The 17,522-nt window shown below is 46.7% G+C and overlaps 1 protein-coding gene across 1 annotated transcript in view; it reads right to left on the bottom strand.

The window, feature by feature from the left end:
- The window catches only part of si:ch211-107o10.3 (uncharacterized protein LOC407663 homolog), a 47,162-nt gene that overhangs the window by 26,745 nt on the left and 2,895 nt on the right, over positions 1-17,522 (bottom strand). Inside the window, exon 2 of the mRNA XM_068018231.1 lies at positions 3,821-3,961. Coding sequence (XP_067874332.1) covers positions 3,821-3,961 — 141 coding nt within the window. The remainder of the gene's footprint in view (positions 1-3,820; positions 3,962-17,522) is intronic.

Raw genomic sequence — 17,522 nt, forward strand, 5'->3', positions numbered from 1 at the left:
TCCCCCTGACAAAGCCATGCTGACTATCCCTGATTAATCCCTGCCTCTCCAAGTGGAGATTAATCCTGTCCCAGAAATTTTTCCAATAGTTTCCCAACTACTGATGTTAGACTCACCAGCCTGTAATTACCTGGTTTATCCCTGCTATCCTTCTTGAAAAATGGCACCACATTCGCTGTCCTCCAGTCCTCTGGTACCTCTCCTGTGTCCAGAGAGGATTTGAAAATTTGTGTCAGAGCCCCTGCAATCTCCTCCCTTGCCTCACAGAACAGCCTGGGATAAATCTCATCTGAGCCTGGGGATTTATCCACTTTTAAGCCTGCTAAAACAGCTAATACTTCCTCGCTTTCAATGCTCATTTTTTCAAGTATATCACAACCCTGATCTCTACACCTACATCGTCCTTCTCCATAGTGAACACAGATGAAAAGTAATCATTTAAAACCTCACCTATGTCCTCCAGCTCCACACACAGATTGCCACTTTGGTCCCTAATGGGCCCCACTCTTTGCCTGGTTATCCTCTTGCCCTTAATATACTTAGAAAACGCCTTGGGATTTTCCTTTATCTTGCCCACCAGTGTTTTTTCATGTCCCCTCTTCGCTCTCCTAATTACTTTTTTTAGTACCCCCCTACACTTTCTACACTCGTCTAGTACCTCCGCTGTTTTTAGCGTTCCGAATCTGCCATAAGCCTCCTTTTTTTTCCTGATCCAATCCTCTATATCCCTTGACATCCAGGGTTTCCTGGACTTATTGGTCCTACCCTTCTCCTTAACTGGTACATGTTGGCTCTGAACCCTCACTATTTCCTTTTTGAATGACTCCCACTGGTTTGATGTAATCTTTCCTACAATAGCTGCTCCCTGTTCACTTTGGCCAGATCCTGTTTTATCATATTAAAAATCGGCCTTCCCCCAATTCAGTATCTTTATTTCCGGCCCGTCTTTGTCCTTTACCATAACTCCCTTAAGTCTTAGAGTTATAGTCACTATCCCCGATCTCATAACCAATGCATCAGATCTAAGCTTTGTAGACTTGCCACATCCAGTCGTGAATGGTGGTGGACAATTAAACAACTAACTGGAGGAGGTGGCTCCACAAATATCCCCATCCTCAATGATAGGGGAGCCCAGCACATCAGCGCGAAGGATAAGGCTGAAGCATTTGCAACAATCTTCAGCCAGAAGTGCCGAGTTGATGATCCATCTCAGCCTCCTCCTGAAGTCCCTAGCATCACAGATGCCAGATTTCAGCAAATTCGATTCACTCCGCGTGATATCAAGAAACGACTGAAGGCACTGGATACTGCAAAGGCTCTGGGCCCTGACAATATTCCGGCAATAGTACTGAAGACCTGTGCTCCAGAACTTGCCGTGCCCCTAGCCAAGCTGTTCCAGTACAGCGACACCACTGGCATCTACCTGGCAATGTGGAAAATTGCCCAGGTCTGTCCTGTACACAAAAAGCAGGACAAATCCAACACGGCCAATTACCGTCCCCATCAGTCTACTCTCAATCATCAGTAATGTGATGGAAGGTGTCATCGACAGCTGCACTTGCTTAGCAATAACCTGCTCAGTGACACTCAGTTTGGGTTCTGCCAGGGACACTCAGCTCCTGACCTCATTACAGCCTTGGTTCAAACATGGTCAAAAGAGCTGAACTCAAGAGATTAGGTGAGAGTGACTGCCCTTGACATCAAGGCAGCATTTGACCGAGTATGGCATCAAGGAGCCCCAGCAAAACTGAAGTCAATGGGAATCAGGGATGAAACTCTCCGCTGGTTGGAGTCATACCTAGCACAAAGGAAGATGGTTGTGGTTGTTGGAGGTCAATCTTCTGAGCTTCAGGACATCACTGCAGGAGTTCCTCAGGGTAGTGTCCTAGGCCCAACCATCTTCAGCTGCTTCATCAATGACCTTCATTCAATCATAAGGTCAGAAGTGGGGATGTTCGCTGATGACTGCACAATGTTCAGCACCATTCACAACTCCTCAGATACTGAAGCAGTCCGTGTAGAAATGCAGCAAGACCTGGACAATATCCAGGCTTGGGCTGATAAGTGGCAAGTAACAATCGCGCCACACAAGTGCCAGGCAATGACCATCTCCAACAAGAGAGAATCTAACCATCTCCCCTTGACATTCAATGACATTACCATCGCTGATTCCCCCACTATCAACATCCTGGGGGCTACCATTGACCAGAAACTGAACTGGAGTAGCCATATAAATACCGTGGCTACAACAGCAGATCAGAGGCTGGGAATCCTGCGGCGAGTAACGCATCTCCTGACTCCCCAAAGTCTGTCCACCATCTACAAGGCACAAGTCAGGAGTGTGATGGAATACTCTCCACTTGCCTGGATGGGTGCAGCTCCAACAACACTCAAGAAGCTCGACACCATCCAGGACAAAGCAGCCCGCTTGATTGGCACCCATCCACACACATTCACTCCCTCCACCACCGACGCACAGTGGCAGCAGTGTGTACCATCTACAAGATGCACTGCAGCAACGCACCAAGGCTCCTCAGACAGCACCTTCCAAACCCGCGACCTCTACCAACTAGAAGGACAAGGGCAGAAAATGCATGCGAACACCACCACCTGCAAGTTCCCCTCCAAGTAACACATCATCCTGACTTGGAACTATATCGCCATTCCTTCAATGTCACTGGGTCAAAATGCTGGAATTCCCTTCCTAACAGCCCTGTGGGTGTACCTACCCCACATGGACTGTAGCGGCTCAAGAAGGCAGCTCACCATCACCTTCTCAAGGGCAATTGGGGATGGGCAATAAATGGTGGCCTAGCCACTGATGCCCACATCCCATGAATGAATAAAAAAGAAATGCTCCCCCACTGACACTTCTACCACATGTCCAGCTTCATTCCCTAGATTAGGTCCAGTACTGCCCCTTCTCTTGTCGGACTTTCTACGTACTGGCTCAAAAGGCTCTCCTGTATGCACTTTAAGAATTCTGCCCCCTTTAAGCCTTTTACACTAAGACTATCCCAGTCGATATTGGGTAAGTTGAAATCCCCTACTACTATTATTACCCTATTATTTTTATACCTCTGTGATTTGCCTACATATCTGCTCCTGTATCTCTCCTTGACTGTTTGGAGGCCTATAGTACATTCCCAGCCAAGTGATTGCCCCCTTTTTGTTTTTAAGTTCTACCCATATGGCCTCATTTGAGGAACCTTCTAAGATATCATCCCTCCTTACTGCAGTAATTCACTCCGAAAAAGGGTCACTGACTCAAAATGCTAACTCTGCTTCTCTCTCCACAGATACTGCCAGACCTGCTGAGTATTTCCAGCATTTCTTGTTTTTATTTCAGATTTCCAGCATCTGCAGTATTTTGCTTTTATTACTGCAGTAATTCACTCCTTGATCAACAGTGCAATGCCACCTCCTCTTTTATCCCCTCCCCTGTCACGCCTGAAGATTCTATACCCTGGATATTGAGCTGCCAGTCGTGCCCCTCCCTCAACCATGTCTCTGTGATGGTAACAATATCCCAGCATGTACTTCCGACATCAAAGCAGCGACTACACTTCAAAAAAAAGCACTGTTAGTTGTGAAACATTTTGAGATGTCCTGAGTTAATGAAAGGCGCTATATAAGTGCAAGTTTGTGTTTCTCATTTCTTACAGGAATAATACAGTAACAGGGCAGGTGGCTTAATTTCTACAGAATTAGGACTGGTTCACCATAAACCAGAAATGTACTTTCAGGTCGTCTAATATTATTTGTCACGCATTTTGTAACCACACACAAAAAAAAGCATTATGGTTAAGGATAGGATTACCTCGATGAGCCAGGTCCTGGGCAGTCTCTTTTCCAATCCCAACGTTGGCACCAGTGATGATCACCGTTTTTCCATCCAGGCGCACTTTACTCTTGCAAACCCCACCAGAAAACCATCGCCGTAGAAGAATGAGCCCAATTCCTGTAGGATCATTAACAAAACAGGTCAGTAATTACTAATCTTTCTTGTGTACTGAATCTGTTAATGAAGAATTTATTTATTTAGAGATACAGCACTAAAACAGGACCTTCAGCCCACCGAGTCTGTGCCGACCAACAACCACCCATTTATACTAACCCTACAGTAATCCCATATTCCCTACACTAGGGGCAATTTACAATGGCCAATTTAACTATCACCTGCAAGTCTTTGGTGGTGGGAGGAAACCGGAGCACCTGGCAAAAACCCACGCGGTCACAAGAAGAACTTGCAAACTCCACACAGGCAGTACCCAGAATTGAACCCGGGTCCCTGGAGCTGTGAGGCTGCGGTGCTAACCACTGCGCCACTGTGCCGCCCAAGCACACGTATCCATTCAACTACACAAGGTACATACATATTGGCCAATGTGGCAGTCAATGCTTTTGTGAAAAGTGCCTGTTTCCAAATCAGCAGCTCCTCTCTTCCACCCTACCCCATCCACCATCGTCTGCTGTTGTGCAGACTGAGACAGAATATGTGGGGATGTGGTAAAAATATGGAATTAGTGTTCTTTTTTCTTTTGGGCCTCCTTATCTCGAGAGACAATGGATACGCGCCTGGAGGTGGTCAGTGGTTTGTGAAGCAGCGCCTGGAGTGGCTATAAAGGCCAATTCTAGAGTGACAGGCTTTTCCACAGGTGCTGCAGAGAAATTTGTTTGTCGGGGCTGTTGCACAGTTGGCTCTCCCCTTGCGCCTCTGTCTTTTTTCCTGCCAACTACTAAGTCTCTTCGACTCACCACATTTTAGCCCCGTCTTTATGGCTGCCCACCAGCTCTGGCGAACGCTGGCAACTGACTCCCACGACTTGTGATCAATGTCACAGGATTTCATGTCGCGTTTGCAGACGTCTTTATAGCAGAGACATGGACGGCCGGTGGGTCTGATACCAGTGGCGAGCTCGCTGTACAATGTGTCTTTGGGGTTCTTGCCATCTTCCATGCGGCTCACATGGCCAAGCCATCTCAAGCGCCGCTGACTCAGTAGTGTGTACAAGCTGGGGATGTTGGCCGCCTCGAAGACTTCTGTGTTGGAGATACGGTCCTGCCACCTGATGCCAAGTATTCTCCGGAGGCAGCGAAGATGGAATGAATTGAGACGTCGCTCTTGGCTGACATACGTTGTCCAAGCCTCGCTGCCATAGAGCAAGGTACTGAGGACACAGGCCTGATACACTCGGACTTTTGTGTTCCGTGTCAGTGCGCCATTTTCCCACACTCTCTTGGCCAGTCTGGACATAGCAGTGGAAGCCTTTCCCATGCGCTTGTTGATTTCTGCATCTAGAGACAGGTTACTGGTGATAGTTGAGCCTAGGTAGGTGAACTCTTGAACCACTTCCAGAGCGTGGTCGCCAATATTGATGGATGGAGCATTTCTGACATCCTGCCCCATGATGTTTGTTTTCTTGAGGCTGATGGTTAGGCCAAATTCATTGCAGGCAGCCGCAAACCTGTCGATGAGACTCTGCAGGCACTCTTCAGCGTGAGATGTTAAAGCAGCATCGTCAAAGAGGAGTTCCCTGATGAGGACTTTCCGTACTTTGGACTTCGCCCTTAGACGGGCAAGGTTGAACAACCTGCCCCCTGATCTGGTGTGGAGGAAAATTCCTTCTTCAGAGGACTTGAACGCATGTGAAAGCAGCAGGGAGAAGAAAATCCCAAAAAGTGTGGGTGCGAGAACACAGCCCTGTTTCACGCCACTCAGGATAGGAAAGGGCTCGGAGGAGGAGCCACCATGTTGAATTGTGCCTTTCATATTGTCATGGAATGAGGTGATGATACTTAGTAGCTTTGGTGGGCATCCAATCTTTTCTAGTAGTCTGAAGAGACCACGTCTGCTGACGAGGTCAAAGGTTTGGTGAGATCAATGAAAGCAATGTAGAGGGGCATCTGTTGTTCACGGCATTTCTCCTGTATCTGACGAAGGGAGAACAGCATGTCAACGGTCGATCTCTCTGCACGAAAGCCACACTGTGCCTCAGGATAGACGCGCTCGGCCAGCTTCTGGAGCCTGTTCAGAGCGACTCCAGCAAAGACTTTCCCCACTATGCTGAGCAGGGAGATTCCACGGTAGTTGTTGCAGTCACCACGGTCACCTTTGTTTTTATAGAGGGTGATGATATTGGCATCGCGCATGTCCTGGGGTACTGCTCCCTCGTCCCAGCACAGGCAAAGCAGTTCATGTTGTGCTGAGAGTATAGCAGGCTTGGCACTCTTGATTATTTCAGGGGTAATGCTGTCCTTCCCAGGGGCTTTTCCACTGGCTAGAGAATCAATGGCATCACTGAGTTCTGATTTGGTTGGCTGTATGTCCAGCTCATCCATGACTGGTAGAGGCTGGGCTGCATTGAGGGCAGTCTCAGTGACAGCATTCTCCCTGGAGTACAGTTCTAGGTAGTGCTCAACCCAGCGGTCCATTTGTTTGTGTTGGTCAGTGATTATGTCCCCTGATTTAGATTTGAGGGTGGCGATCTTCTTGATGGTTGGCCCAAGAGCTCTCTTCACGCCATCATACATTCCTCTGATGTTTCCGATGTCTGAGGCCAGCTGAATATGACTGCATAGGTGTTGCCAGTAGTCGTTTGCGCAGCGCCTGGCTGCTCTTTGTGCAGTGCTTCTGGCTGCTTTAAGTGCTGCGGATGTTAAATCGCTGGGGGCTTTCTTGTAGTTCAACAGTGCAATGCGCTTAGCGGCTATGACAGGTTCCAGCTCTTCATTATGAGATTGAAACCAGTCTGCATTTCTCTTCGCACTTTTTCCGTAGGTGGTCAAAGCTGACTCATAGATGGCGTCTCTGATGTGGGCCCACTTGGTCTCAGCATCCCCTGTGGGAGTGTTTTGAAGGGCTGTTACAAAAATTTCTAAATTCACTTTTAACAGCTGTGGGTGAGAAATTCTGCTAGTGTTGATGCGCGGGTGGCCCTTCTGCTTGGAATGATGCAACTTCTTTGGTCTGAGTCTAACCTTGCTGCACACCAGGGAGTGGTCGGTGTCGCAGTCTGCACTGTGGAAGCTGCGTGTGATTTGAACACTGTTTAAGGCGGCTCGCCTTGTGACAATGAGGTCTAGCTGGTGCCAACGACGCGATCTTGGGTGCCTCCATGAAACCTGGTGACAGGGTTTAGTGTGAAAGAACGAGTTGGTGATGCAGAGGTTCTGATAGGTACACAACTCAAGCAGTCTCTGCCCGTTCTCATTCATCCTTCCAATGCCATAGCGCCCAAGGCAGGAGGGCCATGAGTCATGGTCGGCCCCAACCCCGGCATTAAAGTCCCCCAGCAGGAATAGGTGTTCGGTGTTGGGGATGCTGCTAATGATGTTATGGAGTTGCTCGTAGAACTGGTCTTTAGCTTCAGGAGGCGAGCAGAGTGTTGGAGCATAGATGCTGAGTAGGTGTACTGGACCAGAGGTGGTGAGCAGTCGGATGGACAGTATGCGTTCCGAGCCATTTGAGGGAGGCTCTATCATGCTGAGCAAGGAGTTTCTGATGGCGAAGCCCACTCCATGCTGTCTTGGTTCTTCAGGATCCCTGCCCTGCCAGAAGAAGGTGTAGTCTTGCTCTGCTAGAGATCCACTCGCGGGGAGGCGTGTCTCCTGAAGTGCTGCAATGTCTACATTGAGTCTACTGAGCTTGTTGTTAATGATGGCGGTCTTCCGAGAATCGTTGATTTGTGCAAGGTCTTCCGACAGGCCAGGACACATAGTTCTGACGTTCCAGCTTGCAAAGCGAAGGGCTGGTACCTTCTTTCCTTTTTTCGTGTTGTTTGGTGCAGTGTATCAGTCCACCTTTCGGGCAATGACCCTGAGCTCCAAGCACCCATTGAAGCAGGTAGACTGTGGCGGGACAGAACCTTATTGACCGGGGGCTGCCCGGTTTGAGGCGGGCAGTAGCTGTCCAGTGAGGTGCAATGACCTCTCCCACCGACAAAGGCAACCCGTGGCGCCCAGTTTCTACGCCAATTTATCTGGACTTATAACCCGTAACTGCTGCCTTCCGTGTTGTGTCAGTCGCTGTGAGGCAACTATGGAGTGACCTCTCCATGGCGCATGCCTGGGCAAGTTTATGGAGGTTGAGAGTTGCCCAGTCGTCAAAACCCCCCTCTCGGCCTTTCTGGTGGGGTCCAAAGGAGTGCAGAGCACGACGTTTGGCACCGGTATGGCTGCAGGAACTGCCGGAAACATGCCAAAGGTGACACATGACCGCCTATGGGGTTCCACTCCGGATTATCTGTTAGGGTTTACTCCCTTAGCCTTGGTCTCTCCCGAGACGCCCACAAGGCAGTGGGGTTGTTAGGGCCCCTACACAGGTGTAGGATGGTGCCTGTGGGAGGAGGGGATGCGAGGGGGAGGGGTGGAGGGAGGGGGGGTGCGAGGGGGAGCTGGTAAGGGGGCTGTAAGGGGGTGAGGTGGGTGCAGGGGAATGGGGTGTGGGGGAGGAAGATGGTGCGGGGGGGGGGGCGGGCTGGGACGGGGTTGTTGGGGGGTGAGCTGAGAGGGTGGAGCAGGGAAAGGGAAGGGGGGAAAAGGGGGGGGGGGGGGGGGGAAAGCAGGTGCAGGTAATAAGGTCCCGAGTGCCCACCATAGACGTCCGGAAAGCTCATCCACGTCCTTCAGGAGGTGAAGCATCTTTTGGCAGACTTACAGAGGTGATTACATTCACTAAAGGAATTAGTGTAGGATTAGTATAAATGGGTGGTTGATGGTCAGCACAGACTCAGTGGGCCAAAGGGCCTGTTTCAGTGCTGTATCTCTAAACTAAACCAAACTAAAATACTCATTAGATCTTCAAGTCCTGTCCACATTGTGCAGTAGTGTTTAATCCCTGACGCAATGGCAGGAGGTAGCAGTCAAAGAAGGGCTGAGAAGAGGGGACAGCAGTCAGAAAGTCTGGAGCAAGGGAACCCAAAGGATTGTTCTTGCCTACAAAGAAGCCTTTAAACTGATGAGAAAATTTCAACTTACACAAGCCTCTTCTGACCATGGTCCTGCTGTCCTCCTGGTTTCAATGGGGGTGGGGGGCAGGGGGCACGTCAGGGTTCTGAGCATCACTGCCATTGTTGGCACATAAATTTGCACTGGGTTAAGAATGACATCATTAGATTCCAACTTTTAAATATTTTCTAGGCCCTTGCCTGCCTGCGGCGAGCAGTCCCAAGGAACCTGAACACCCGGCAGTTAAAATGGCAGCAGACGTAAATGCATCAGGAAGCACCTGACTGCCATTTTACCACACGCATGCGGTCAGGGTTAAAACTGTCCCTGAGGTCCTAAGCCCATAGCCAACACTAAACTTGGTATAATTACTTGTTTCACGTGTCATAAGGTTACGTTCATCAACTGCAGGAGGCAGTGGCATTGTAGTAATGTCACTAGACTAGTAACTCAGAGCCCCAGGCTAATGCTCTGGGAACATGGGTTTAAATCCCACCACGGCAGATAGTGGAATTTGAATTCAATTAATAAATCTAGAATTAGAAAGCTAGTCTAGTGGTGACCATGAAAACAGTGTTGATTGTTCTAAAAGCCCATCTGGTTCACTAATGTCCTTGAGGGAAGCAAATCTGCCGTCCTTACCTGGTCTGGCCACTCCAGACACACACCAATGTGGCTGACTCTTAACCACCCTTTGAAATGGCTTAACAAGCCACTCAGTTGTATCAAACCGCTGCAAAGTCTAAGGAAAGGAAGGAAAGCAGAAGGACTGCCTGGCATCGGAAACAATAACGGCAAACTCAGTCCTGTCGACCCTGCAAAGTCCTCCTTACTAACATCTGGGGGTTTATGCCCAGTACTTATATGGCCGTTCCAGTTGTTTCTTGTCAATGGTGACGCCCAAGATACTGGGGGATTTAGTGATGGGAATGCCATTGAATGTCAAGGGGAGGAAATGGTTAGATTCTCTCTTGTTTGAGATGGTCATTGCCTGACACAAATGTTACTTGCCACTTATCAGCCCAAGCCTGGATGTTGTCCAGGTCTTGCTGCATCTGGACATGGGCTGCTTCAGTATCTGAGGAGTTGTGAACCAGCCACACAAATGCTGTGGCTACAAGAGCGGCGCAGTGGTTAGCACCGCAGCCTCACAGCTCCAGGGATCCTGGTTCAATTCTGGGTACTGCCTGTGCGGAGTTTGCAGGTTCTCCCTGTGACCGCATGAGTTTTTGCCGGGTGCTCCGGTTTCCTCCCACAGCCAAAGACTTGCAGGTGATCGGTAAATTGACCATTGTAAATTGCCCCTAGTGTAGGTAGGTGGTAGGGAATATGGGATTACTGTAGGGTTAGTATAAATGGGTGGTTGTTGGTCGGCACAGACTCGGTGGGTTGAAGGGCCTGTTTCAGTGCTGTATCTCTAAATAAACAAAACCACCTGTCTCCCCAATGTCTGTCCACCATCTACAGGGCACAAGTCAGGAGTGTGATGGAATGCTCTCCACTTGCCTGGATGGGTGCAGTTCCAACAACATCCAAGCAGTTCAACACCATCCAGGACAAAGTAGCCTGCTTGATTGGCACCCCATCTACCACCTTCAACATTCACTCCCTCCACAACCGACACACAGTGGCAGCCGTGTGTACCATCTGCAAGATGCACTGCAGCAACTCACTAAGGCTCCTTTGACAGCACCTTCCAAACCTGCAACCTCTACCACCTAGAAGAACAAGGGCAGCAGATGCATGGGAACATCACCACCTGCAAGTTCCCCTCTAAGTCACACACCATCCTGACTTGGAACTATATCGCTATTCCTTCACTGTCACTGGGTCAAAATCCTGGAACTCCCTTCCTAACAGCACTGTGGGTGTACCTACCCCACATGGACTGCAGCAGTTCAAGAAGGCAGCTCACCACCACCTTAAGGGCAATTGGGGATGGGCAATAAATGCTGGCATAGGCCAGTGACGCCCACATCCCCAAATGAATAAAAGAACTTGCTTTTGTGTTTTTTTTTAAAGAAGTCTCAAGGTGTTTCACAGATAGGTATAACAGAAATGGACACCAACTTAGGAAGTGTTTCCTTTGGGCCAGGAGTACTTTGGGCCTCCCTTGCCCCAGGCATTCCGCCCTCCCCACCCCCACCACCCCCACAATTACCTGCAAGACCATCCCTCACTGACTGCTGGAGAGCGTTCCCATGGGTCCCAGGCTGTGACCTCCGAATTCCCACTGCTACTTTCCAGACAGGGAGTGGATCTGGTTGGGTTCAAGCAGGACTCCAGGAAACTTTAAGAAAAGAAAGCCTGGCCATTAACATCGGCCGTGTCGCCAGGTCCCCAGACTCATGTGCATAAACAGACACCCCTCCTCCTTTAAAATCAGGGCTTTAGACTTTGTAACTTCACCTTCTTTTATCCATGCTTTCCCCTGATCTGCCAGGGATGGATCGTGTCACAAGGAGTCCAAGGAGGAGAAACAAGAGAGAAGAGAAAATCCCGTTCTCAAAAGGCTTTTCAGAAGGCAATTAAGAATCAAGCACATTGCAGTCTGCAGCAGTCACATATAGGCCATACCAGGCTAGTATTCATGCCTCTGAGTCACAAGCTTCCGGATTCAAGTTCCACTCCAGAGCCTGAGCACAAAAATCAAGGCTGACACTCACTGCAGTACTTTCGAATGAGCCATTAAACTGAGGCCCTGTCTGTCTGCTTGGGTGGATGTAAAAGATCCCATGACACTATTCAAAAAAGAGCAGAGGAGTTATCCCCTGGTCAATATTTATCCCTCAATTAACATTACAAATCAGACTACAAGGGTCATCATATTACTGTTTGTGGGATCTTGCTGTATGTAAATTGACTGCTGTGTTTCCTACATTACAACAGTGACTACACTTCAAAAGCAGTTCATTGGCTATAAAGTGCTTTGAAACATCTGGTGGTCATGAAAAAGCGCTATATAAATGCAAGCCCTTGTTTTTATAAACATCACAGGAACTAAAAAATGTTTTAAAAACATAAAAACTGGAAGCAATGGATGTCATCCTCAAAATTAGGGCACGGTGGCAGTAGACAGTGACAAAAAGAATATAAAATCCCAGGAAGGATTAAAGTTTAATTAAATTAAAACACAAAAGGGTGATTACAAGTTTTAAGACAAAAACAGGAACAGCTTTGCAAATTCAAAGATGATTAAACAACAATGATTGAGAGGACAGAATCCTAAAGACTTTCAGGCAAAGCAGGCCAGAAATTGGGGCAGATAAACAAGCTCAGGCTTACAACCAGGAATGTAAATTTAACACTCAAGGTACATTGTTAAATTCCATTGCCTCAGTTGAACAGCAGATCACTAGCAGAAAAACATATACGGTTCAGGCTTTCACATTAAAAAGCCAGTGTATATTAAGTAGACAGAGATTCCTATGACCTTACCCATCCTGTGCACAGAGAGAGAGATTAGTGATTAGTACAATACACCAAAAACCACATGGGATGTCCACGAGATTTTATTCTAAGGGGCAATTTGATAGAGCTGTCTAAGTTCTGAAGGGATGGGACAAGATAGGGAAAGAAACAGGCAGTTTCCAGTGATTGAGAGGTGTAGAATGAGGCAAGAGGGAGGGACATCTGCTGGGAAGCAGCAGGATCCTTCTTATATATGGATCTCGAGCTCCAATGAAGTAAGCATGACCAGACTGGAATGTTAACCAGAATCCTGCATGGAGAAACTGCTGCGTGCCAGAAATGGCCCAGAAAGATCAGTGTTTTAGACAGGGAAACATTCCCTGCCCCTCGCTTGACTGCGAGTCTCCTCCAACCCCTCCTTCCTGCCCCTCTCCTCTGACTCAGAAGGTTATGGCTTCAAATCCCACTCCAGAGACTTGAGCCCATAACCCAGGATGAAACTCCTGTGCAGTATGGAGGGAATGCTGCACTGACAGAGGAGCTGTCTTTCAGATGAGACATTAATCTGGGATCCATCTGCCCTCTGATTGTGCATAAAAGATCCCGTGGCACCAATTCAAAGAAGAGTAGGGGAGTTCTCTCCAATGAACTGGCCAATATTTATCCCTCAATCAACATCACTAAAACAGATTATTTGGTTATATCACATTGTTGTTTGTAGGAACTTGCTGTGCACAAACTTAGCAGCTGCATTTTCTACATTACAACAGTGACAACACCAAAAGTACATCATTGACTGTGAAGCACCTTGGGACACAGTGAGGTTGTGAAATGCGCTACAAAAATGCAAGTTTCTTCTGATCACTGGTGGCAGCCTCCTGCTGCAAGACATCTCACTTCCACCCGCTGGCCAGTTAGCACTTCCCACAGAGTGCGGACAGGAGATGAGGGCAGGCTTCATTCTGTGGATAACTAGACTGTTGTTGTTGTCTCGGCCCATGGCCGGGAGTTAAAATCCATGCTACAGAATATGATGCCGTGAGGACACAGGGGAGAGGAGGAGCAAGTAGGGCAGTAATGTTGGAGCATGGTTCACAGGTTTTGGATTTAAGCCCTACTTATAGAATTTAAGCTCATAATCTGTATAATCTCATAATCACTTCAGTACTGAGAGGGCACTGCATTGTTGGTGGTGCCATCTTTCAAAGGAAGTATTATTCCGAAGTCCTATCAGGTTGACATAAATGAAAAGGTCCTGTGGCACAACTGGAAGATCAGCAGGGAATTTCCCTAGTTTTCTGACCAACATTCCTCCCTCAGCTACCAGTAAAAACAGTCTGGTCATGTCAATTTTGATGTTTGTAGATTGATTGTCACGATTGCATAACAGTAACTATACCTCAAAAGTAATTAACTAGTTATAAAGCACCTTGGGGACATCTGAAGGTGAGGTAGCACATTTTTAAAACGCCAAAATCTTTCCTTCATAGAAGGTGCAAGAAAGGAGAGTTATGAGAAAGAAAAAACAAACACTGATAAATCAGCAAGAAAATCATACACAATATTCAATATTACAAATAAAAACAAAATATACTGGGAACACTCAGGAGGCTAGGCAGCATCTGTGGAAAGAGAAATATTTCAGGATGATGAGTTCTGATGAAACCTCCTTGACCTGAAATATTAGCCCTATGTTGTTCTTTCCAGATTGCTGTCTGACCTACTGAGTGTTTCCTACATTTTATCATTTCGATTTTAAATTTCCAGCTTCTGCAGTATTTTGCTTTTGATTCAGAATCACAACATGCATTTGTAATTTAATTGATTAATATTTATTGTACTGTTCTGTCAATGATGTCATTATATCCATTGCTACAGTAACCAAGGCCTTCACCCTTGCAACTCTGTCTGCTTTTACTCTCATTACCTTGGTAACACTCCAGAGGTCCACTGTTATCTGAAATGTCTTAAAATTACAACACTCTCCATGTTTACATGTCTGGTTGCTTTACATCACTCAACCATTCAAAGTCAACTTCACTTTAAGATAGTAAACTTTTAAACAGTGCTTACCATTTTGCTTTCAGGCAAGATGTGTAACTAACTGGAATGCAAAGGTAGTTCTATGCACCCAATAGTGTCTCGTCCACCTTCAATGTTTCTTCTGCAATACTTTAAAACTTGTAGTTTGAGGTAGCTGCGTAATGCAATTCGAGTTAAATTTCAAACTGACTACAGAGTACTGAGGAATAAGGCTTCCCCTCTAGGGAGTATTCATTCAGAACATAGGCCACATTCACACCACCAACAGCACAACACAAAGTGAGACTGCTACATGCCAGCTCTACAGCTGCAGTCATAATCTGTGACTTTTCTAATATTTGTCAGTTCCGAAGAAGGGTCATTGACCCGAAACGTTAACTCTGCTTCTCTTTCCACAGATGCTGCCAGACCTGCTGAGTGATTCCAGCATTTCTTGTTTTTGTTTCAGATTTCCAGCATCCGCAGTATTTTGCTTTTATTTTAGAGTTTTTGGTGCCGTTTGCCCGAAGAACGTTGACCAATACACCAGAAAAACTCCCTGCTTCTTTTCCAAACAGTGCTTTGTGATCTTTAATGTCTTTATGCAACCCTTTTTATCTTGTCATGTTATGATGTTATAGATCTGTATATTAAATATCACTGCAGGAGTTCTTCAGGGTAGTGTCCTGGGCCCAACCAACTTCAGCTGCTTCATCAATGACCTTTCCTCCATCATAACATCAGAAGTGGGGATGTTCGCTGATGATTGCTCAGTGTTCAGTACCATTTGCAACTCTGCAGATACTGAAGCAGGCCGTGCCCACATGTAGCAGGACCTGCACAACATTTAGGCTTGGGCTGATAAGTGTCAAGTAACATTCGCGCTGCACAAGTGCTGGGCAATGACCATCTCCAACAAGAGAATATCTAACCATCTCTCATTGACGTTCAATGGCATTACCATCACTGAATCCCTCACCAACATCCTAGGGAGTTACCATTCATCAGAAACTTAACTAGAGCAGCCACATAAGCACTGTGACAAGAAGAGCAGGTCAAAGACTTGAAATTCTGCGACGAGTAATCACCTCCTGACTCCCCAAAGCCTGTCCACCATCTACAAGGCACAAAATCAGGAACCTGATTGAATACACTCCATTTGCCTGGATGAGTGCAGCTCCAACACTCAAGCAGCTAGACACTATTCAGGACAAAGAAACCCACTTGATCGGCACCCCATCCACCACTGACGCACAGTGGCAGCAGTGTGTACCATATACAAGATGCACTGCAGCAACTTGCCAAGCCTCCTTCGATAGCACCTTCCAAACCCACGACCTCTACCACCAAGAAGAATAAGGGCAGCAGACGCAGGGGAACACCACCACTGGCAAGTTCCCTTTCATGTCACACGCCATCCTGACTTGGTAACTATATCTCTGCTTCTTCAGTGTCGCTGGGTCAAAATCCTGAAACTTCCTTCCTAACAGCACTTTGGGTATACCTATACCACATGGACTGCAATGATTCAAGAAGGCAGCTCACCACCACCTTCTCAAGGGCAATTGGGGATGGGCAACAAATGATGGCTTGGTTAATGATGATCATATCCCATGAACGAATAAAAAAAAAACTAAATGAAGAACCTTGCAAACATAAAATCTGTAAAGCTTAGCGGTGTAATTTAATATGAATCAAATGTCTTTCCGTAACGTACAAAATGCAATAAAAATAGCTTTCTATTGTGTGTAGACTATTAATTCAAAATGCATGTTAGTTGCAGGGCCCTCAATGTAACATTTCAATGTCAGCCTAGTTTATGCCTGCACCGCTGAAATTGGATTTGCAGCCATACAGTAATACAGGAAATGGTTGAGGCAAACAGAATAGGTGCTTTTGAAAGGTATCTAGATGAGTACGCGAGAGAAGAGGGAATAGAAAGACATGCTGAAAGGCTGAGATGAGGTAGGTGGAATGGGAGGTGACTCATATGGAGTATAAACATCACAAACTAGTTGGGCTGAATGGCCTGCTGTACATTCTATGTAATTTTACAAATACAAATATTGGGGCTGTGCACATGAAACTGTTTCTCCACCTTTCCCAAAACCACCCCACAAGCGACATATGGTGGAACAAGAAACCTTAACAAGCTTCGAGAAGGAACAAGACATGTTCTGAACAAAGGAGATTCAAGGTAATTGAAAATGCACCATAGGAATGCCATGGATAGAGGGGCTAGATGGACTGACGGGCTGCAGCCTGAAACTGTTCTGTCATGTCACTAGCACTAGCAGCCAAGACTGTTACAGGACCACTTGTACAAAGGGCTACAGCAAACTCGTTAACTTCAAAGACGACAGGGAATTAAATTCTCATAATTCCATTTAAAATCAGATTAGCAGGAACAACTGCTGCTTCCCATTAGCTGTAAGCAAATTGAACCAGCAAACAAAATTATCCAATATTTGTTTAATCTACAAACCAAGAGTACATAATAAAGTAATTTATTGAAAGGTCATCGATTAAGCCACGTGACTAATAAAACATTGTTCTCTTCCCTCCCATTACAAAGCTGCATATTTGCTTGAATTGGACACAAATCTAGGTCATAATGCTACAAGACTCTAAATGTGTTACATCCATCCAACTCCCAACCTTCAGCTTGCTTACCAAGTCACCAGATTACGACCATACAGAGCAGCAAACTGGCACCGATAGAATAGAAGGGAACCGAGGGAAGAATCTGTTTTGATCATTTAGCATTAAGTAAATTATCTTTGTGCTCATCAACACTGCTTCATTTCTTTCACTTTTGTCAGTTAGCATCAGTGTTAAGTGCTGTCTGATCCTTTTAGTCTTTAATCCTAACTCAAGATTGCATTTTTCTCTAACTCCCACACCAGCCTCCGAGCAGAACTCAATTTGCACCAAATTTTATAGCAATTTGTTACCGTGTGGCTGCAATATTAGGAGGGCGAGTTTGATACCATCGGAACTCATTTCACAGAGACCCTCCCGTAACATTTCTCACTCCAAGTTAGTCAATCAGTACCATAAGCATTTCAGCTCCCTATTTTGGGAGTACTAATCTTCCTCACTATAGTTTTACAACCGAGCAATAAACACGACAGTGAAAA

The sequence above is a fragment of the Heterodontus francisci genome, chromosome 38, assembly GCF_036365525.1.
Source record: "Heterodontus francisci isolate sHetFra1 chromosome 38, sHetFra1.hap1, whole genome shotgun sequence".
Lineage (NCBI taxonomy): Eukaryota > Metazoa > Chordata > Chondrichthyes > Heterodontiformes > Heterodontidae > Heterodontus > Heterodontus francisci.